Genomic DNA, 20,313 nt, shown 5'->3' on the forward strand with positions numbered 1-20,313 from the left:
CTGTGGGGAAAGTGCCAGATCTGTGTCGAAACGTAGAGGAATGCATGCAATTGGTCAACATAAGGAGGTGGACATTTGAAAGTTCAAAGGTCATTTGCATCACCCATTTGGTCAAAATAACGAGGTGGTTTTTAAAATATCACTTACCATTCTTATAAGCACATGAAACTCCCATTGTATCCTGAAGATGTCAGTAGAATACAAATAACAGCAAACCAAAAACGTGAATGAACATTTCCTTTTGTCAGCATCAAAATTTTGGCTAAACTTGATGGGGAAATTATATATTTAAGTGTTGTAACTAATTTTAGTTTCACTTTATTTTAAGGTGTCTTTGTTACAGTGCAATTATACATTTAAAAACTGAGTAATATTAATTAACTACATGTACTTACTATACACTGTAAAAACGAACTTTTTGGTATAGTAATATATATTAAATTAATCATCATAATTTTTACTTTATAAAATTAAAATTAAATGACAACTAGAATTTTCTAAGTAAAATTTTAAATATCTACACATTTAATTCATGTAATAAATTAACTGGTTGAAAAGAGTAAATATTATTATATATTTGCTTGTAATATTTAAACATTTTATAGTCACTTCACATAAACATAGTAATTTTAAGTAAATTTTAATCGAAAAGTATAGCGCGTTTGAATCCGCACATGCGTGTTTGGACAAGACAGTCTAATAACTGCCACTTTGGGTCAGACGGATTGGTGAGCTGCTGCGTGGCTGCTTTTTGTCGTGTTTGAGGTAAGTTTGTCTTTCTGTTTTACATTTAATAAAACATGGGTCTGTGTGGATTTTGATTGATGATTCTTGTTTACGTGACTCAATAAACATTAATGCTCATCTTATAACATGACCTCATATTAGTGTAACGCGTCTGGGTTATCCACAGTACATTAACGTTATAACATAACCCTTACATTTCACTTCCTAAGTTACATTAGTTAACGTATATTTAATCGGAAAAGTTTTCAATAGTTTTATAGATAAAACATTGTTTTTCGTGTAAAAATTTCAAACTGATTGGATACCGTTGTAACTGCTAGTAGCTTGCTAACATGATTAACGTTAGGCCTTAAAATTAACGTTAACCGCTTTCCTGCTGAAGTAGGCCTAACGTTACGTTAAGTTAACGTTATAAGTTACCGTTGACTGTTGTATGGAAAAGTTTGAATTTTCTTACTGAATACGGTGAAGTGGGAGAAAAAAAGAGAGTAAACTTTATAGTTACCTACACAATGTGAAGGTAGCCTAATACTTAACGTTAGGTGTATTTAAATGCCTGAAATGCACTATATAATCACACCGGTTTAATCGTACGCATCAAAGGGTTAACATACTAAAAAAGACCATGGTTTCGATTATGTATGTGTTCTTTCTGTTATGATAATGAAGTCACTTTATATTTTTGTTTCTCAAAATAATTATATTTTTTCTTTTTCTAAACTGTATGCAGGTGGACAGCTGCAGTGACATCACTCAGCACATCATTAAAATACTGGTTGTCCATGGTGCTGATGGGGAAGATCCAATCGATGTATCCAGCCTTCTTAAAGGACAAGTTCGGTATTTTACACTTAAAGGGTTAGTTCACCCAAAAATGAAAATTCTGTCAGTAATTACTCACCCTCATGTTGTTCCAACCCCATAAGACTTTCGCTCATCTTCGGAACACAAATTAAGATATTTTTGATTAAATCTGAGTGCTGGATCACTCCTCCATAGGCTTCTAAGACACTATAACTTGCTGGCCCAGAAAATGTATTAAAGACATCGTTAATATAGTCCAAGTGACTACAGTGGCTCAATCTTAAGTTTATAAAGCGACAAGAATACTTTTTTCGTCACCACGTATCACACACATGACCAGCGTCGCCCAATAGTGAGCCTACGTGTGACGTACAACACAGACGCACTGCGCTTAAACACTACGTGAAAAGACCCGAGGCCCAGAGAGAAGAAAATGAAAAGTGGAATAAAGTCGTTATTTTTGTTTGTTTTTGCGCACAAAAAGTATTCTCGTCGCTTTATAAACTTAAGATTGAGCCACTGTAGTCACTTGGACTATATTAACGATGTCTTTAATACATTTTCTGGGCCAGCAAGTTATAGTGTCTTAGAAGCCTATGGAGGAGTGATCCAGCTCAGAGATTTAATCAAAAATATCTTAATTTGTGTTCCGAAGATGAATGCATAGGTGCACTGGAACAATCCTTCCTAAAACGCATTAAACTTTCGTTTACAAAGACGTGAAACTCACCGAGTGGTCAGGGGTGTTCACTGATGTGCTCACACAAAAATCGCTGTAAAATATGCTTTCCAACAGGTTTTATCATAGTTTTTGTCTAACTCCATTGACTTGTATTGGATGTGCTGTGAGGTACGGTATTACTCCGCCAACGGAAATGTTTTTTTGTTTTTTTTGCTACCACAGAAACCGAAAATTCTCGGGCCAGAAGCATGTGTCCAAATTTCAATCTTAACCGTTCTATTTAATCAGAAACGATCTGAAAACAGGGCTTTATGTGTAAAATACCAAACTCGTCCTTTAAACTCTCCCCAAAAGTTCAAAGATTGAAGATGAAGTTGTATTAAATGCTATGGTATGATAGAACTGTTTAAACTTTCATTTGTTTCATTAAAGTTGTAATGGTATTCTTTAAAGTTCACTATTTCAGAGTGCTGTTTTGAATGTTGAATGTTTTGCATGAATTTTTTTTAAATACATTTTTATGTTTAAAACAAGGGTTACAGTATAATTCTGAAGTTTTACTGAATGCACCTGTGTCAAGAGATGACTGTGAATGTCCATTTTTGTATGAAGAATTTTTTGATGACTGAAAAATAAATAAACTGTTTAATTGTATTTTAATTGTGTGATTTGTGAAAAATATAGAGAAAATGTTAATTTATGTTCATGATTATTTATAAAAAAGAAATTAGCAATGTTTACATAATTGTAGGGAGTATTGTAATTTCATAAAACTAAGTAAATGAAAACAAAAAAACTTAAATAAAATCTACTTACTTACTTCATTAAATGGTAAGATTTACTTCATAATTTCATAAAAGCAAGCTTCCTAATTATAAAACAATAAATAAACTTTACTTAATTACTTTAAATAAATATAGCTTCTAAATGAAATGTAAATAGGTAATTTTTACTTAATTTCTTCATGAGCGTTACGTTCAATACTAAGTAGATTTTACTTGATAATGACACGTAAGTTGTACTTGATATTATGGCAGTAAAATTTACTTAAAATTTACTTGTGCAAATTGTTACGAGGATTTTATTAAGTAAATCTTACAAGTAGTTTTTTTCAGTGTAGGGTTAGTATTAGGTTTGGTGGTTTAGGGTTAGTTGCATGTAATTATGCATAATTTATAGTAATTAATAAGAAACTACATGTGTAACAAGGACACTGTCAAAAAGTAAGTGTTACCCTAATTTTTCACTATTAAAATTAGCATTATTTAATTTGAACAGTCCTGTTGTGCAGTGATTCTCACCCAGGGGACATCAGCAAACTTTATGGTCAAAATATAGTAATATTTCTATATTCATGAAGTGAAGTCGTGACAGTTGTGTGAGAAATGTTATGGGAAAACTCTTATACTAGGATACATTATGCAGATGTATTCTTTCTTGACATTTTAGGAATGTTAATGTTTTGTTACAGTGTAATAAGTATTTATTCCACTTTTAATGAATTCTGTTAAACATTCCCACATAAGATTCCTGGAGTGTCACGTCCACATGTCCTCAGAATACAGCAGATGTTTTCATGGGTGTGTTTTAGTGTGTAAAAGCACATTCTGATCATGGCAGAGGTGTTGAACCCGGTTGGCATTGACCCCTAGAGGAGGATCAGTGCTGCTAGGGAATGTTTTCCGGATTCTGTTGTGCCAGATTCCCTGATCCCAGTGCTGACCTCACTTCTGTGACCCATCATCCTCTGCTCTCAGCTGTGGCTCGGCGACCCCTCGACAGTCCTGTCCTGTGAGAGAATAACATCTGATGTCACATGGTGAAGGTTCTGTTTTTAGTGTAAGATAAATATATAAAGTGGCACTCCAAAAAGTTTTTTATTATTAATGAAAAAATATAGCAATTATTATGCTAATAATATTACATACAGTACTGTGTAAAAGTCTTAGGCATGTTAATACCCCCCCCCAAAAATGGTTTTAAGTCAGTTATTTATATCTTTTGCTGTAGTGTGTCAGTAGGAAATATCAGTTTACATTTCCAAACATTCTTTTTGCCATTAATTGTAATAATCCAGTGAGATTTGTGTATGCACAAGGAGTCTGACAACAGCCGGTATGATCTGATCTCACCATCATCGAGTCCGTCTGTGATTACATGAAGAAACAGAAGAAACTGAGACAGACTAAATCCAGAAGAACTGCGGGAACGTCTCCAAGATGCTTGAAGAAATTAAGTAACTTATTAAAGTATTAACATGCCTAAGACTTTTGCACAGTACTGTATATTGTCAGCAGATAATTTTGAGGAAAGGTTGAAGTGGAAATGCTGTATATCATTAAATCACTATTTTAGAATTGCCTTTCGAATAACTTAATATGTACAGAAATCATTTTATTATAACTTTATTTGCAGGTTTAAATTATTTTTTTAATTTTATTTTTTTAAATATGCTCTCAGACTTATATAATCCATCATATCTCCATTGCTTTACATTAGAAGCTGTTCCTCAGTGGTGTAAAGATTGCAAAGTGACCTTCATTTGACTCTGAAATCTGTCTAATGAAGTGTTTCCCTCTGAAAGCGGCACTTTGAAGTGTCGCAGTAAATCAAGCTGAAGTAAGAGATCCTGAAGGAGGTCAGTCAGCTCTTCTGCTGCTTTAGGTTGTTCCCGTATTTGTCCTGTTCTTCTCAAAGGACATTCCCTTCACTGCTCCTACAGGAAGAGCGAGAGCCAGTGTCCTGAGGGCATTTGGATCTCAGCTGGTGTGTGAGGTGGATCTGAGAGTTTTCTCCTTCTGTCAGTCCTCTCCAGAGCGCGGATTAATATGGACTCAGATTAGTTTGTTTTAACATTGTAAGTGTGTTATTTAGGTGCAGGACTCAATCAGAACAGCGTATGAGGATGGATATGTTATTTTATTCTTTAATCATTCTAATTCATGGAATTAATGCAGCATCCCGTTCTGGAAAAGACCTGATGCCGCACATGTGAGTAACTGTCTTGGAGATCGGTTGCGCGCGCTTCTAGATTATCATTAGACTACTGCTTAACTTTGAATACCACTATAAATAATGTATTTAATGAACGAATATATTGCTCATGTTCGTGCTTATATTATATCACTTTTACGTTATTGTAATTAAATTAAATGTGTATTAAAATTGAAGACTCGCTTTGACGCATAGCTGTTAACGCGTATTAATTAAACACGTGGGATACTGTGAGTGTCAATCCAGCTAACAGGGAACGTTCGCCGAACTTTGGCCAACGTTCTGCTAAGGTTCTTTCAATGTTACGAGCAAATATTCTTCCAGTAACATTAATAGAACATTCGTTTAAAGTTGTCTGGTCTTTATTTACGTTCTATAATAACAAAAATGCAATTTCTATAGCCTACATTTGTACGATCGTTCATGGAACGCTTATTTTCTAAAACATTTTTAAACGTTATTACGTACTACTTGTTTTAGAACGTTTAGAGAACTTTCAAATGGAACGTTACGTTTCCATGATGTTTGCAAAAATTGAACGTTTTGATTGTTCAGAGAACATATAATGTTTTCATGTCAATCATAGTAAACGGGAAACCCATTGAGTTGCCTACCAAGACAGCAGAACATGCCCTAAAGTGATGTAGGCAGCTTATTAGGTTTTGATGCAGAACTGGTTCGCATTAAAAAGATGCAGCGTCCATCTTTTTAGTGCCAGTTTAGTGCATTTCTCTCCCTTTAATTGCGCCATGCATTAATATGAGTGATTAACAAAAAAATAAGGACAATTTCACGTCTCTGATAAAAATCTAGTGCCAGTAATTCCACACATGAAAATAATCGCCTGGAGGTTCAACTGTGAACTGACTCGTGGAGATCAGTCTATGTTTCAGGAAATACATTTTTACAGAGTGACTAATTTATCAGTCTGGGAACTTAAGATGTAAATCATGTGTAGCTTGTCATCTGTCTGTGCAGAGATGATTAAAATGATTTACTGGCTTTTCTCATTATTTTAATGATCACTATTGCTCAATGTGACATGGAGTGTCTAAGTAACTGACGGTCTTACAACTTGTTCCCCTGTCAATTTCATTCCATCCGATTCCAGCTGACTGAACATGCAGGTAAACGTGTGTGTGTGTGTTATCTCCAGGCCTAATGTGTGTGCTGAGAAGGAGGTGAAGCTTGTGGCCCAGATGCAGCCGTGTGTCCAGGCCTTCACACGGATGGTTAAAGCCTGGAAACAAGGATGCCAGGGACAATCCTGGTGCATGGGCTACGAGAGGAGGTGGGACTGATATTCACACACCAAAAACATTGATTTATGTAAACACAAACATCATGTCTGATCAATCAACCGTACAACCATTGCAATTTCTGTGCTATATACTGTAGCATGCATATGATGTGTATGCAAGTTTTCCACATGCATGCATATTCAGATGACTCTCTACAGCTGGGTGCTGTATCCCACAATGCAATGTGCTCAACTTTGCCTTTTCATTTACAGTGTGATGAATTAACCACAATCTGTTTTTGATTTTGCTGCAAAAAGTGATTTCTTTTAATGCAAAACCACCTCAATTAAAAATGTGAGCATTTCTGACATGCACATGCGGTCTGCTTGAAATTTTTATTGTTGCACTACACTGTTTCACGCACTATAAAAAAAATAGTATGCGGTGTAAACCACACGCTGTGCAGTATGCATTTGTTCAAATCCTTTTCCCTTATTATGCAATAGTAATGGTGATGCTACCTTACCAAGCATGACTAACTGTGCTCCTTCTGAAGCGTCTAAAAAAGTGTATTTTGTTCTCATGCTTTACAGTATCTTTGTTCTCTAATCAGACTCTTTTAAGTGTAAGGTGTAGTCAAGCTCTTGACGAAAGCAGCAATTTGAAAGGCATCTCCAGAGGCTCTCGCATACCTACAAGATAGAAGGCAAACGCCCTGAACTCGCGCTCTGACAGCCCTGTGTTCCTCGCACTGGCTCGCTTTCCTCCGTATACTTAGCAAGTACGAGACCCAGGCCCTGCAATTAGATGCGTTAAACAAAGAGCGCAGGGTTACGATTCTGCAGGGCTCTAAACTACAGGGAGCGAGAAACCCTTGCAGAAAGCGTCATTAAAGGCTGGATGAGAGAGAAGTGTTGCTGATTACAGAGCTCATATGTTTGTGTTTTCACACATCGGAGCTCATCCACAAGCATCATCTCTCTCATTCACAATGAAAGGCCTTTATTAGCTCAGAGAGAACGCTGATAAACACTAAAAGTGGCTGATGACAGACTAACAGAACGTGTATACTCATAAAGAATGTTTAAAGGTCTTAATCTTTACCTGTGTGCTAAATGGAAAAATAAATGAAACCATGCATATCCATGCACGTCTTATTTTTCTTTTTCTTAGACTGGTTTCTTTTATGGCTCATGTATTGTACAAGAAATACATTTTTGTGCCCTTCAATTTACATTTTTTGTGCAATTTGAAGATGATTGCTGCTCTCAAGGCTGCCAACTTTTGAGTTTAGCTTGGAGTGAGTTTTTTTTTGGGGGGGTAAAAACAAATATTGCATCACAATAAGTGTAATTGTGATTGTCAAAACATTTGATAACTAAATAGAATTTTATGCAGTTTAGTGACAACATGTTAATGTTTACATTGTACAATGACTGGTAGGATACAGTTTTTATTATTGCTTGACAAAAATTTCAAGATTTCAATTCCATTCTTGTGATTTGATTCCGATTTTGATTCAATATTGACTAATTTGGATGCATGTTTATTTTAAATTTTATTTAAAAAAATAATCTCACCTAATGCTGTAAACATAGAGGGCCCAATCTGCTGATATTTTTAAAGGTTAAAAAAATAAATATAATATAAAGTATATATTATATATAAAGCATTATAAAGTATAAATATAATGCAGTTTTTGTTATAATAACAATTATTTAATGACATAAGTAAAAATATAATAAAAATGTAATATAGTGCTCAGCAAAATCTCCTCTCTAGCTATTTTTTCTATTCAATTAACATGCTATGGTCATTAAATGGCTTTCCTGAGGTTAATGTAACGTTATGTGACATAATTGTTCTCCTGCTGTTATATTGACCTCTTTCCGTGGTTGAAAAACACTAATTGGACGATATTATGTATACTTTCGGCAAGTTGTACTGCATCTTTAAATAAAAAAGTAACAGATGATCGGTTCACGTCACGTGCACTTGAACTGAGGCGCTCAGCGATCTGTCACGTCACATTTACAAGAAGCGCCAAACGTATTTTTGTCTGAATTTCGTAATAAAATTGACGGAATCTAAGAGCTGAGAATTAGTTTAATATTAAAAGTATCTCTTTGCTCCGCAAATTTTCTGTGCGTGAGAAAATGGATGTGTGGCGTGAGAGCGTGTGAAAAGTGTCAATTGCGTGAGTCTCAGGCTCAATGCGTGAGAGTTGGCAGCTGCTCTAGTTTATCTGTGTCAGTTACACATGGTGTGCAATCTAAGATATGCATTTTATTTGCTGAGTATATATTTGAATATATAGTGCATATCGACTTTTTGACCTTAAAGTGTGTTTTATACAGTTGATTGTACCATCCAGTGTTTGTCTGAGAGAAAGTCATTTTTTTGCACCAGTAGAGTGTGTGAGACAATATAAAACAATAAAGATGCTAAAGAGTTCTTCCTCTCTCCGGTTCTCCACAGAACGGCTTACTACACTGCATATAGACATGTGTATCGACAGGAACACCAGACGGTTTACAAGTGTTGCTCAGGATGGTCCCAGCTCAACGGGGAGGCCGGGTGCCTGTATCGTAAGTCTCCTTTAAATCTCATGCGATGTAAAAGCATGTGAACATCAGTGACAGAAGTCCATATTTACACTGATTTTTTGAGGCAGTGAATCCTGAGTATGCAGCTATAGAGATTTTAAAGGTAGAATAACAGGTGGAGTTTTAGGCTCCAGGTAATTAATGTTACAGAGTGGTGTGAATGTGTCCAGATTATAGATCAGAGAATGCTTGGACGTTAACATGAAGGTTTATGTATCTTTCTGCAAGTTTGTAGCTGTTAAAACACGAGAAGGAACTGATCTCACATTCCATTGTCCAACTCTAACAAAAGCACAGTGGAATTAGGAAATTAGGGTCAAGATTCGCTCTAATCCTCTTGGCTGTGGGTTCTGTATTGTTTTATGGATTTGGATTTATGTAGAGTCAATGTATTATGGTGAAATTTGCCCAGAAATGTCCTCAAAAACCTCATGATTTGAGGTATCATCATTTTAGTACAAATTATGCGGTGCGAATTACACACCCCGTTTTAATCCTTAGGTTTGGAGGTTCGTTCAAACGATTGTAATAGTCATGCTGGCCTCAGCAACAAAGCACTGATCTCACTTTGTCTGAATTTGTTTTACTTTCTAAAGCCAAAAGTCCCGGTCAGTAATTGGATTTCAGCAGCTCGTCCCGTCTGCCGTCTGCTGTCTGCTCTGGGTGGGGTCTCGTAATTTTCATTGTTCTGGTTACAAAAGAGCTCCTCTAATAGTTTGGCAGCGAGAGACTCTGGTTTGTCTTTTTTTTGTGCCTAAATGGAGCAGATGGGAATCCTTTGATAGGATTTTATAGGACGGTCGTAGTCTACACACCCTGAAGAAGAGTAGCCTATAGCTGTGGACCCTTAAGGCCCTGTTATACTCACAACTGAGCTTTTTTGGGGTAAAAAGAAGTTCAAAATACCTTTGCAGAGGTTTACTGTTCACAATCATTCAGGAGAGGTGTTTAGATGAAGATGTTTATATGCATCTGATCTAAGGCCTGGTTTATGGTACTAAGATGGATTTTGGTTGATCGGATCACAAGTAGACGAGGCAGACACATTCCCGTTTACTCCTGGTGTTTTAATCCATCTCTTTTGTCCACTTTCGCCCACTTCTGTCCTGATTTCTTCGAGGGGTGGGTAAATGTATGGGTTTTTTTCAGATCTTTTGATCTAATGGACGAAATAAGCTTGCACAATTTACATATGAACGCACCCGGAGATGACGGAAAAAACACACAGAGAGCATCAGCTTTAGTTTCTGCTCTGACAGCCGCAAGACCAGCCGAACGTTGTGAGTGTGTGTTAGAGATCAGGAATGGTGAGCATGTTTTTCACTAACTCATTTGGCATGCATGAATATGAGGTTGAGAGAGTACAGTCCGTTCAGCTTGTACCGTCTAGAGTTCGAGTTTTGTGCATGACATGTTCAATGTTTTGTCGACTTGATGATCCTCGTTTTCATTGTCAAATCAAAGCTGGCGTCAAAGGTCCATTGGGTCTGTTGTTCTCATTTGGATAGAGAATTAAGGCTCCCAGAAGTGGTTTTGAGACTCAGGGTCACATTCGGTCAAAACAGTTCCTCGTACCCAAAACCCCCCGAACTAAATCCTTCTCTAAAATCAAGTTAATCAAGTTAACATCCACTGATGGTTTTCATGCCGGACTCGTGGCGGCTCGAGTGGTCTCATGCCAGAATGACTGACAGTTGCATAACAGTTTATCCCGCAAGTTGTGATTTTCTCCGGGGTTTCATTACTAGAGCCGACACAATCCTCAAAGACGCCTTTGTCTGTCCGAGAAGGTGAAACGACTCATTATACCTGCGAGATTTAGGCCTCGTCCCTGATCCAGCTTTGGTTTGTTTTTAAACACGCTCCGCATGCATTCCTGTACACCGCTTAACGTCTTTTCCTCTTCTCTGGAGGTATCTGTGGTCTTCAAACTGCACGCTTGGCTTTTATCTCTGCAACTTGAGACCTGGAAGCACTTTAAGAAATGGGACTAAACTAATCACTCCTTTTTCTGAGCCACTGAACATGGACAAAACATGAGTTGATGCTCACACCAGAAATCCCGCCGTCTGACTGGCACGCGTACAGAGCGTCTGTCTTCACAACCTTTTCGTTCAGCGTGATCCACTGGCCGGCTGGGATGGACCATCCGGACGCTGTTAGATTTGTAGTGGTAGTAAAGTGTGTGGCAGATTGGGTCTTGTTGAGGAGTTGAAAGGTCGTCTCCGAGGTGTTGCCGTCATACTGTGATTTGTTTGACAAAAGGAAGCGTGCAGTGATGCTTTTCTTCACTTTAATGCTAGTTAGTCTAATGTAGCGGTTAGGGATTTCTTCTTGACTCTGAAGCCTCCAGTCATCCAAGACTTTGAAGGTCTCAAAGATATTTCCGGTACTTTGGCTGTAATGACAAAGCTTTTTCATTTACAGAAACTTAGTGGATTTATATTGTAATTTAAGTATCATTTGAATATTTATAGAAATATAATACATATATTTATGACAATATTTATTTAAAATAAGTAAATAAAATAATAATAATTAAAATAAATAAATTTCCATAATAAGATTTTCCATAAAAATCCATAATTGCAGAAGTTTAAATAACTGAATGTTCTTCAGGAGTTACACTTTTAATTACCATTGAATTTACAGAAAATAGAAGTGGTAATTTAAATTAGTTTAATTAAATATTAAAATATTATTAGAAATATTAGAAATTATATTTATGACAATATTTATTTAAAATAAGTAAATAAAATAATTACAAATAATTAAAATGATTTTCAATAACTTAATGTTCTTTAGGATTTACAACTTTTCTAGTCTTTTGTTTTTTAAGCAATTTTTACCCAATAGTATGTTTATTTTTATATTTTCAGTTTACATTTTTAAATTTCTCTTTTTTTTTAAACATTTCTAAATAGCTTTGATTTAATTTTTTATTTTTAATTCATTTTTAGCAGTAGTTTTATTTATTTGTTTATTAATTTGTTTATTATTTTTTTAATTTAATTTAATTTAATTTAGATTTTACATTGTGGTGACCCAATACAGAACCGAAAATTGTTTATTGTACAAAAGTAAACACAAATGCCTTTAAACTCAAACATTAGAATTGGTTAATATGAACATGAACTGCACAGACACAACATGCAAAATGATTAACCTGACATTGGCTGAGTGGATTTAATACAACATAAACAGCAGCAAACTGCAAAACAGCAGTATTTATAGTATGAGTGTCTGGTTTCGAAATGTCAGTTGAATTTTGATGGTTTGATGCTTTTGGGAGCCGATAATTCACTGCATAAAACAAACTATGGTCAGCTCAAACCATATTGTTTATTCTTGTTACAAGTGAGCATGTATTTAAAGTAGTCCGCATAGTTGTGTGCTTGTCAAGGATGAGTGCATGTCACGCAACCTGTCAATGTCGGCATCTGGATAACTTCTACAAAGTGATAATGACTTAGTGCCAAAATACTGCAGCGTTTGATTGGACACATGACCTTTGGCTTCAAAATGGGTGTAATTTCTCCTCTCTTTTAAAAGTTAAAAAGATAACTAATTTTGCTATCCAAACGATGCACATTATAGATAGTTGCATTTTTAATTATTAGCATTTTGCATTGTTTTTCCCCGCTTGACCTGATTGTCTGCAAACCACCAGATGAAACTTCTTTGAAAAAGCATTTTTGAGATTTGCATCACTTTGCAGAACTGGAACCCATAGAATAAACACACATTAAGGCTGCTTTCAGAGAATTGCTTTGGATTTATTTAGGACAAAGAAATTCTGTTTCTCATTCTAGTCTGTAAAACTTAATCTTGAAGCTAGTTACAACTGGGCTCTTTTGGGGTACGCTAACCCTGTTTACTTCTTTGTTTCTCAAGTATACCAATTGACTCAATGACTTTTGATTCTTTTTTTTTGTAGAAGTGCCTTTGGTGCTTGAAGTGTGCTTCATGAGACTTCCTTCCACTTTAACAAAACGTGCACTTGAAAATCCTCTTCTTTCCACTAAGGAGCAAAAGTCAGAGTTTGAACAGGAAAGTTGGGAGCAGAAAGTGGTATTTTGACTGATGCTGACAAGGTGATTTGAAACAGAACTGGTAATAGTGGCAATAAGGAGTGAATGGAAGCAGGTCTTTGTTGTTGTAGACGGGAATGTCCTGAACAAGGACCAGGAATGTGCGTAACTAATGTCCTGGGTGGTCTGTCCACATGACCAACAATGCCTGTTGTTACAAAGACCGTTAATTGTCCATCCCAGAGGTAGAAATGCTGTTTCATGACCTGTTATTTCAGATCTGATGAGGTTTTGAAAGGGAATGTGTTCTTGAATTAGTGCAGTTGTTCATTTAAGGTGAAGCTCAGATAATCTCTCACAACAGCTCGTCTATACATGTGGATTTCAGTGTTTATGAAGATTCATATCATGTTTTTTTGTCTTGATGAACATGAGTTCTAACACATTAATATTTTTTTATATAATAATACAGCTAGTATGTTGGTCTGCTGGGATTCCCCATGCTCTTCCACTCACATGCTTATATTATGTAATATTATGCACTTGTACTTTGCCAAAGGTTTATTCACATTAAGATATGTTAATGCTGCTCTATGTTTTGATCCTGACTTGTATTATTTGCTTTGGGTTTAGTTTATAAATGTTGAGTGCAGTTTTGACATGTATGCATGTTAACAATGACTTTGAACAACTGGGTGAGAGGTCTTGCTATAAGATGTTTTTTTTGTTGTTGAAAATATAAGGGTTTGAAATTTGCTATATATTTTTCACATCATCATATGACAACCTAAATGTACATATCAGTGCTAACATTTTAGCTCATGTACTTCAGTGTTATTTTGGTATTATTTATAAACTATTATAGTACTATTAATATTTTGTATTAGCTTTTATTTTTAAAAACATTTCTATATAGCTTTGATTTAATATTAAAAAATATGTCCGTTTTAGTATTCTTTTTATTCTTTTTATTTTATTTTATTTGCTTCAACTTCAACTTAATTTTATTTTATTTAGTTGCCAAAGCAACATTTGTGATCTTTATTTTATTTTATTTTATTTTATTTTATTTTATTTTATTTTATTTTATTTTATTTTATTTCTTTTAATTTTAATTTTATTTTATTTATCAGTAATTATTACTTATTACAGTAATTATTAGTTTAATAACAACACTAATGTACTCGTGTTGGTGATGTGGGTTTGAAACTGTCCCTGATAGTTAATCTAAGATTGTCCGACAACTGGCAGGTGATGTACTCTCTATTTTATTTAGCAAGGGTTTGGTGTTCTGATCTCAGCTTTGCACACTTCAGGTGTGTGTTTTCTTCAGGTGTGTGTTTTCTTCAGGTGTTAACAGTAAAGCAGAAACACTTGATGAAACAGCATGTTCTAATGTCATGTGACCAGCATCTCTTTCTCTCGTCTCTCACAGCTGTTTGCAGTTATGGCGTGTGCTTTAATGGAGGTCGGTGTAGAGAAGCTTCTGCTCAACTCTGTGACTGTCCGGCCGGCTTCAGTGGTCCGAGCTGCCAGTACGGTGAGTCCAAACAGACCGAACAATTTCTTAATCTCTTTTAGATTCCCATGAAGATTTGAGAAAATATTAAATGGGGTCAGCTGATATTAAAGGGGTAATTCACCACTGGTGAAAGGTGAAAGGTGAATTGTTTTTTGAAATCGGTACTACCTGACTGGAGAAAACAGAGAAAATCTGCTCTTGTCTTCAGTTTTGCCAAATAGGTAGGGAAACTACAACACCCATAATGCACTGGGCATGCTGTCGTCCAAGGCCACGCCCAGTCTGCTCCTATTGGATAGGCTTAACCAGGGGCGGCGCTAGAGCTGGGCTAAGGGGGCTTATGCCCCGAATGTTTATAGTAAATCCCTGAATATTTTGTTACCTTGTCTTTCTCATAGAGCAAAACAATTACTCAGAAAAACAAATGTGAATAAGATTACAGCAGCCGTGATTACCTAATCATGAAAAGTGCATATTACAGTTTTATTTATATTTTTCCCTTTGCATTAAAGGTACTTACGACGTGCTTTTGCAGCGTTGAGCATTGTAGCCAATCACAGACATGTCTGTTGAACGCATCGGCCAATCAGAGTCGCTGTGCTGAAGATGTGTTTTGCGTGAACTCACCGAGTTCTACACTTTCGCAAATCTGTCATTATTATTGCCAATAAACTTAAGATGCAAATAAGAGATTCACTGCAATATATTTGATATTCTTGATGCTGCTCTGATGCATTACGCACCGCTCTGTTTGGTGTTAGGATGACTAAAAGTTCAGCGGTCTCGCTCATCAATGTCAAAATGATTAAAGAAGTGAACGAATGCCTGGTAAAATGTAAGTAGATAAACATTTAAGATTTGACTGTATTACAATAGAAATGTTCAACTACCGACAGTATCCGGTGACGCAAATTAATTAAATTTTTTTTATTAAATTTTGCCTTTTTTATTAAATATATGCTATAATTTCCTTGATTCATTTAGAGAGAATGCATGCATAATTAAAACTAAAATATTATTTGCAAATAGTTAAAATTACTTCACTTATACAATAAGCCTTTCTTTCTTTTTCTTTATTCCCTTAAATCGCTTTTATAATACCTCTTTGCTTGAGTAGAAAATACTTATTAGCAAACTTTTGGTCACAATAGTGTCGACTTGTATTGTTCCTGGGTGCAAGAATATAAAGAGTAAACGTTTAGCAATAGTAAGTTATTTTCGGGAAGGATCCAGAGCTGTCGAAAAGAAACATGCAGAAGTACAATCTGTAGTTTACATGAAAGCCCTTGAACTGTCAAAAGTCTGCCGAATTATGTGTTTTGCGTCATCCGACAAACTTTTGCTGGCAAATAAACGGGAATTTTTCAGTCCTGGAAACACGGAGAAAGACTAAACTTTGTGCGTTTTTACTTCTGACACTGTATCAATACAAACCGGGTTGAAATTCGGCAAACTTACACTTTAATAAAAACAAGCTGTTTAGATAGATCACATGTGAATAAGAAAAGGACATGAGGCATTCTTCCACAGTCGGTTATTAGTAGTTCTTGCATGTGCACGGCATTTTAGAAAATATAAAGTGTTGTTATAATGATTTTGACAACATTTCCTTTTGAATAAATGCGAGTCTCCCCCCAACAGAGTGTTTTCTCTGGCTGTCTGAGTCTCTAATGTTGCAAGCCAAGAATTTTATCTGCATGGGCAGTTGTAGCCAGTGAGAGAGGATGCTAATAATGGAGGATGTTGTTTTTTGGTGATAATATACACACGACAGGAAATTCTTCACAAATCTTGCCCTACTTTTTCATTTACTGTGGTCTCTGTGCCTCGTGGAGTGATAACAGACGCTGGTTTTGCACTAAGATCAAGAGTAATCCGAGAGCGCTCGTGTCTCACAGTGTTGCGGACAGATTCAATTAATTACGCAGCTTCCAGCGACATTAACGTCTAAGATGTTGCAGCTTGCGTGTTGAAGTAGCGTGACCTGATGGCTTTCGTCTGCTGTTTTCTGTTTCGTTTTTAAATCTGTTTGCCTCAACCAGCCATGTCTTCAGGACAGAGACTCAGATGTGCACAGCTGGGAACCATTGGTCATTTATTCAGGACAGTTCCTTATGTGTGTTGTTAAGAGCGATGCTGATTGAGTCGGTCGGCATGCACAAACACATGCGAAAACACTAACAGCCATAATGGAGACTGTGGCCTATTTACCTGGAAAATAAAGACAATCATGAAAATATGGGTGAATCTCACGAAAACTGTCAAGAACATGTTCTGGTCATATTTCATCACAAAATCAAAATAAAAAAGTTATTTATGTTTTGCCTAAAGAAAAAGAAAAAATCCTGTAATTGTTAAAATAATATAATCAAAGTGTTTAGCCATTGGAAATATTTTATTTTATTCATGCATGCTGCACATTTATTTATTTCTGCATGAAATATATGTTATTGTATAAAACTTATACAACATGATTTATTATATAATATTTTTAACAACATTTTTCCTGCATTTATGACATTTCATGACTTTCATTATTTTATTTGTTTTCATATTAATAAATATAATGCATAAAAGATATGTTATTGTATAAAATTATACAACTTTATATATTGTATAATATTTTTCCGTGCATTATTATTATATTTCTTCACTTTTAATACATGCATAATAATTTATTTATGATATTGTTACATTAATAATAATAATAATGCATGAAAGATATGTTTTTGGATAAAAATTATACAACCCTATATATTGTATATTATTTTTAAAACAATATATTGCCTGCATTATTCATAATTTAATAATGTAATATTATATATATATATATATATATATAATATTACTTTTTATATTACTATATACACACATATACATATACAGTATATTTAAAATTATACTATTTATTATTATTAGGACAATAGAATACCCAACATATTCCCTATAAACTCAAAAAAATACTAGAGTCATCATAATACTAATCATTATACTTTATCTGTTGTACCATAAAACATGCTCACAGTATCAGGACAACCATAGAACATAAACATCTGTACGAGCCTCTGAGAAACCTCTGGATTCATCAGTGAATCTGTTCAAATGTCACGTTTACACTGTCAGTGAAATGTGACCCAATTCAGATTTTTTCCTCATATGTGACACAGATCGGATGTGTTCTATGACAGTGAAAAAAACGCATGCATTCGGATATTTCGAGATCGGTTTCAGGCCTCGTTCATATGTGGAAATAAATTAGATATGTGCCAATGTGACTGTCATTTAAACAGGCGGATCGGATTTTCTGAGGCATTAGTCGACGTATCTGCAGTTTAATGACGAGAGAAACCCCGACGTGCATTAGCAAAGAGACGGCATGGCCGACGAAACGTTGTGTCGTCGTAGGAGAGGAATGTGAACACACGTTGACAACATGTTGTACACAACAAAATGTCGGACCCACTGCTCCTCGTTGAAGCCAATATTTAAACACAATATGCTCCCGCCAGTCCTGAGATCTCTCACACACACAATAACTGAAGCATATGTGCAACGATGGCACTTTTCATCCTCCTCCGCCTCATAATCATAGTGATGTTTGGTGAACTTCGCGTATATCGCAGAGCTAGCATCAAGCATATTTCGCGTCCGTCCATCTGTGCAAGAGAAGTTAACCCTTTAAGCATGCGCGATGTTTCAGATAGCAACTGTATACACATGAATGGGATATGGGTCACAGTTGAAAGAACGTGTAAACGGACGGTCAAAAAAATCGGATATAGGCAACAAATCAGAATTTGGCATCAAGACCTGCAGTGTAAACGAGGCCTAAGAGAAGCTGTTTGCAGCACATCTGCCTTGCGGATGAAAGTCTTTGTGAGTCGACGAAGGAAAATCATTCTGTACTTAAAATCCACAGCTGGCGGATGATTTTTGTCAGATCAAGTCAGTTATTGTTTATGATCCCCTGACAGTGACCCGTGATGACTCTGGTGCAGCAGGCGATGATGTTTGACATGTTGTGGTTTCAGCACATAATGGACAAATGTGTCACGGCGTGGAGAATCTCTCTGTTTGAGATTCACATTCCCCTGTGGCGAGGATCACTGTATTCTCAGTTTCACCCGTCATCATGAGAGAAATACAGCTTTTGAAAGCTCTTCAAGCTCTCATAGACCTGTTAATCTGAGTTAAACACCTGATGTGAAGCTGAAGTTCAGGAGCTTTAAAAATAGACTAATACAATACTAATACCTTTGCATTTGCCAAGTTCAGTAGCTTTAAAAAGAGATTATTTGTGTTGTAGGCTATTAGTCTCTTTTTAAAGCTACTGAACTTGGCAAATGCAAAGGTAACTAATCAAAATATGTCAAAAATGATTTTGCAGTATAGTTGGAGAATTTTTTGCATGTGGAAAACATGCAGTTCATGGATTTCTATAGAATCGGACAGCTTGGATAAAGAATAAGTTTGCATGTGCAGATAAATCTCAAATTTCAGGAAAATTGGATAAACATCCATGCACACAATTCTGTCGTAGTCACATGTTTGTTATATTCCTGTCAGTTCAGCGTTTCAGGGTCCGTATTGAAAGGTCTCTTTCATTGTGGAATAATTGTCTCTTTCTTTTGATAAAAACAATGATTTCTGGGCCGTGAGCTCATGTCTTGGCGCAGTCGGGAGTCGGAACATGCCAGACTGCTCCGTCAGGCTCAGAGTCTGCTCGTGGGGTTCTTCTGTACCTCTGTTGTGACTATACAGAACATACTGTATGATATATATATATATATATATATTAGGGCTGGGTAAAAAATATCGATTTCTCTATTTTAATCGATTCTCATTTTTACGAAACGATATCGATTCTTAAATCCCAAGAAACGATTAGTCATCCTGTTTTCAGTTGATGAATTAATGGAATATTGATGCGCGCATCCCATCCAATAAATCGCAATAATATTTGTGCTTTGTTATTATTGATATGAAACAAAGTCTCAGATTTCAAATTACGTCCATTTTCTTACGAAATTCAAAAACATAATTACCGTTTTGGCGCTGTGGCGTGAGATCGCTCTGGCTCAGCTCAGCTCTAGAGAAGCAGCAACGCTGATGCACATGATCTTCTCTTGCCTTAATAAAACCAGTTACAGCGCGAGATAAACACGAATGAGCATCTGAAAGTGTGTTAAAAGATAGAGTAGGCTACAACTTATCGAAGTCCGTATCATGCCACATGGAATCGCTCAATCAGTGTTCCAACCGTGGAAAGACGTCAGTAAACAATGTCATGTAACGTCACATTTACCTCAGAAAAACCATATCCAGTGACCATAAACTCGTTAGTCAGCTAGAAAAATTAACATTTTGCTAAATATATGCACCATATTACATAATCATTATTTATAATTTATAATTTTATAATCAATATTTAATGCATGTTTGAATAAATCTGGAAAGTTTTTATGACAGCCACCATTTAAATTTTTATATTTTCATATAACTTTATTATTATAAAAATAAATAAAAGTGTATTTTAAGTGTTTGTATACAAATCAGTTAATTTTTACCTTCAATATTATAGTAGGCTAATGAAGCCTATAGGCTACAACTGACTCCCATAGTTTACAATAATTTTTTTCCCTTTTATTTTCCAGTTTTCCTTGAGAAAATTTACAATGTATTGTAC

At 35.6% G+C, this 20,313-nt stretch overlaps 1 protein-coding gene across 1 annotated transcript in view; it reads left to right on the forward strand.

The window, feature by feature from the left end:
• Positions 1–4,839: 4,839 nt before the first annotated feature.
• megf6b (multiple EGF-like-domains 6b) overlaps positions 4,840–20,313 on the forward strand; it is a 67,853-nt gene continuing 52,379 nt past the window's right edge. Inside the window, exons 1-4 of the mRNA XM_084100172.1 lie at positions 4,840–5,224; positions 6,384–6,518; positions 8,947–9,056; positions 14,541–14,645. Coding sequence (XP_083956298.1) covers positions 5,133–5,224; positions 6,384–6,518; positions 8,947–9,056; positions 14,541–14,645 — 442 coding nt within the window. The 5' untranslated portion in view covers positions 4,840–5,132. The remainder of the gene's footprint in view (positions 5,225–6,383; positions 6,519–8,946; positions 9,057–14,540; positions 14,646–20,313) is intronic.

The sequence above is a fragment of the Abramis brama genome (assembly GCF_963993115.1).
Source record: "Abramis brama genome assembly, chromosome: 23".
NCBI lineage: Eukaryota > Metazoa > Chordata > Actinopteri > Cypriniformes > Leuciscidae > Abramis > Abramis brama.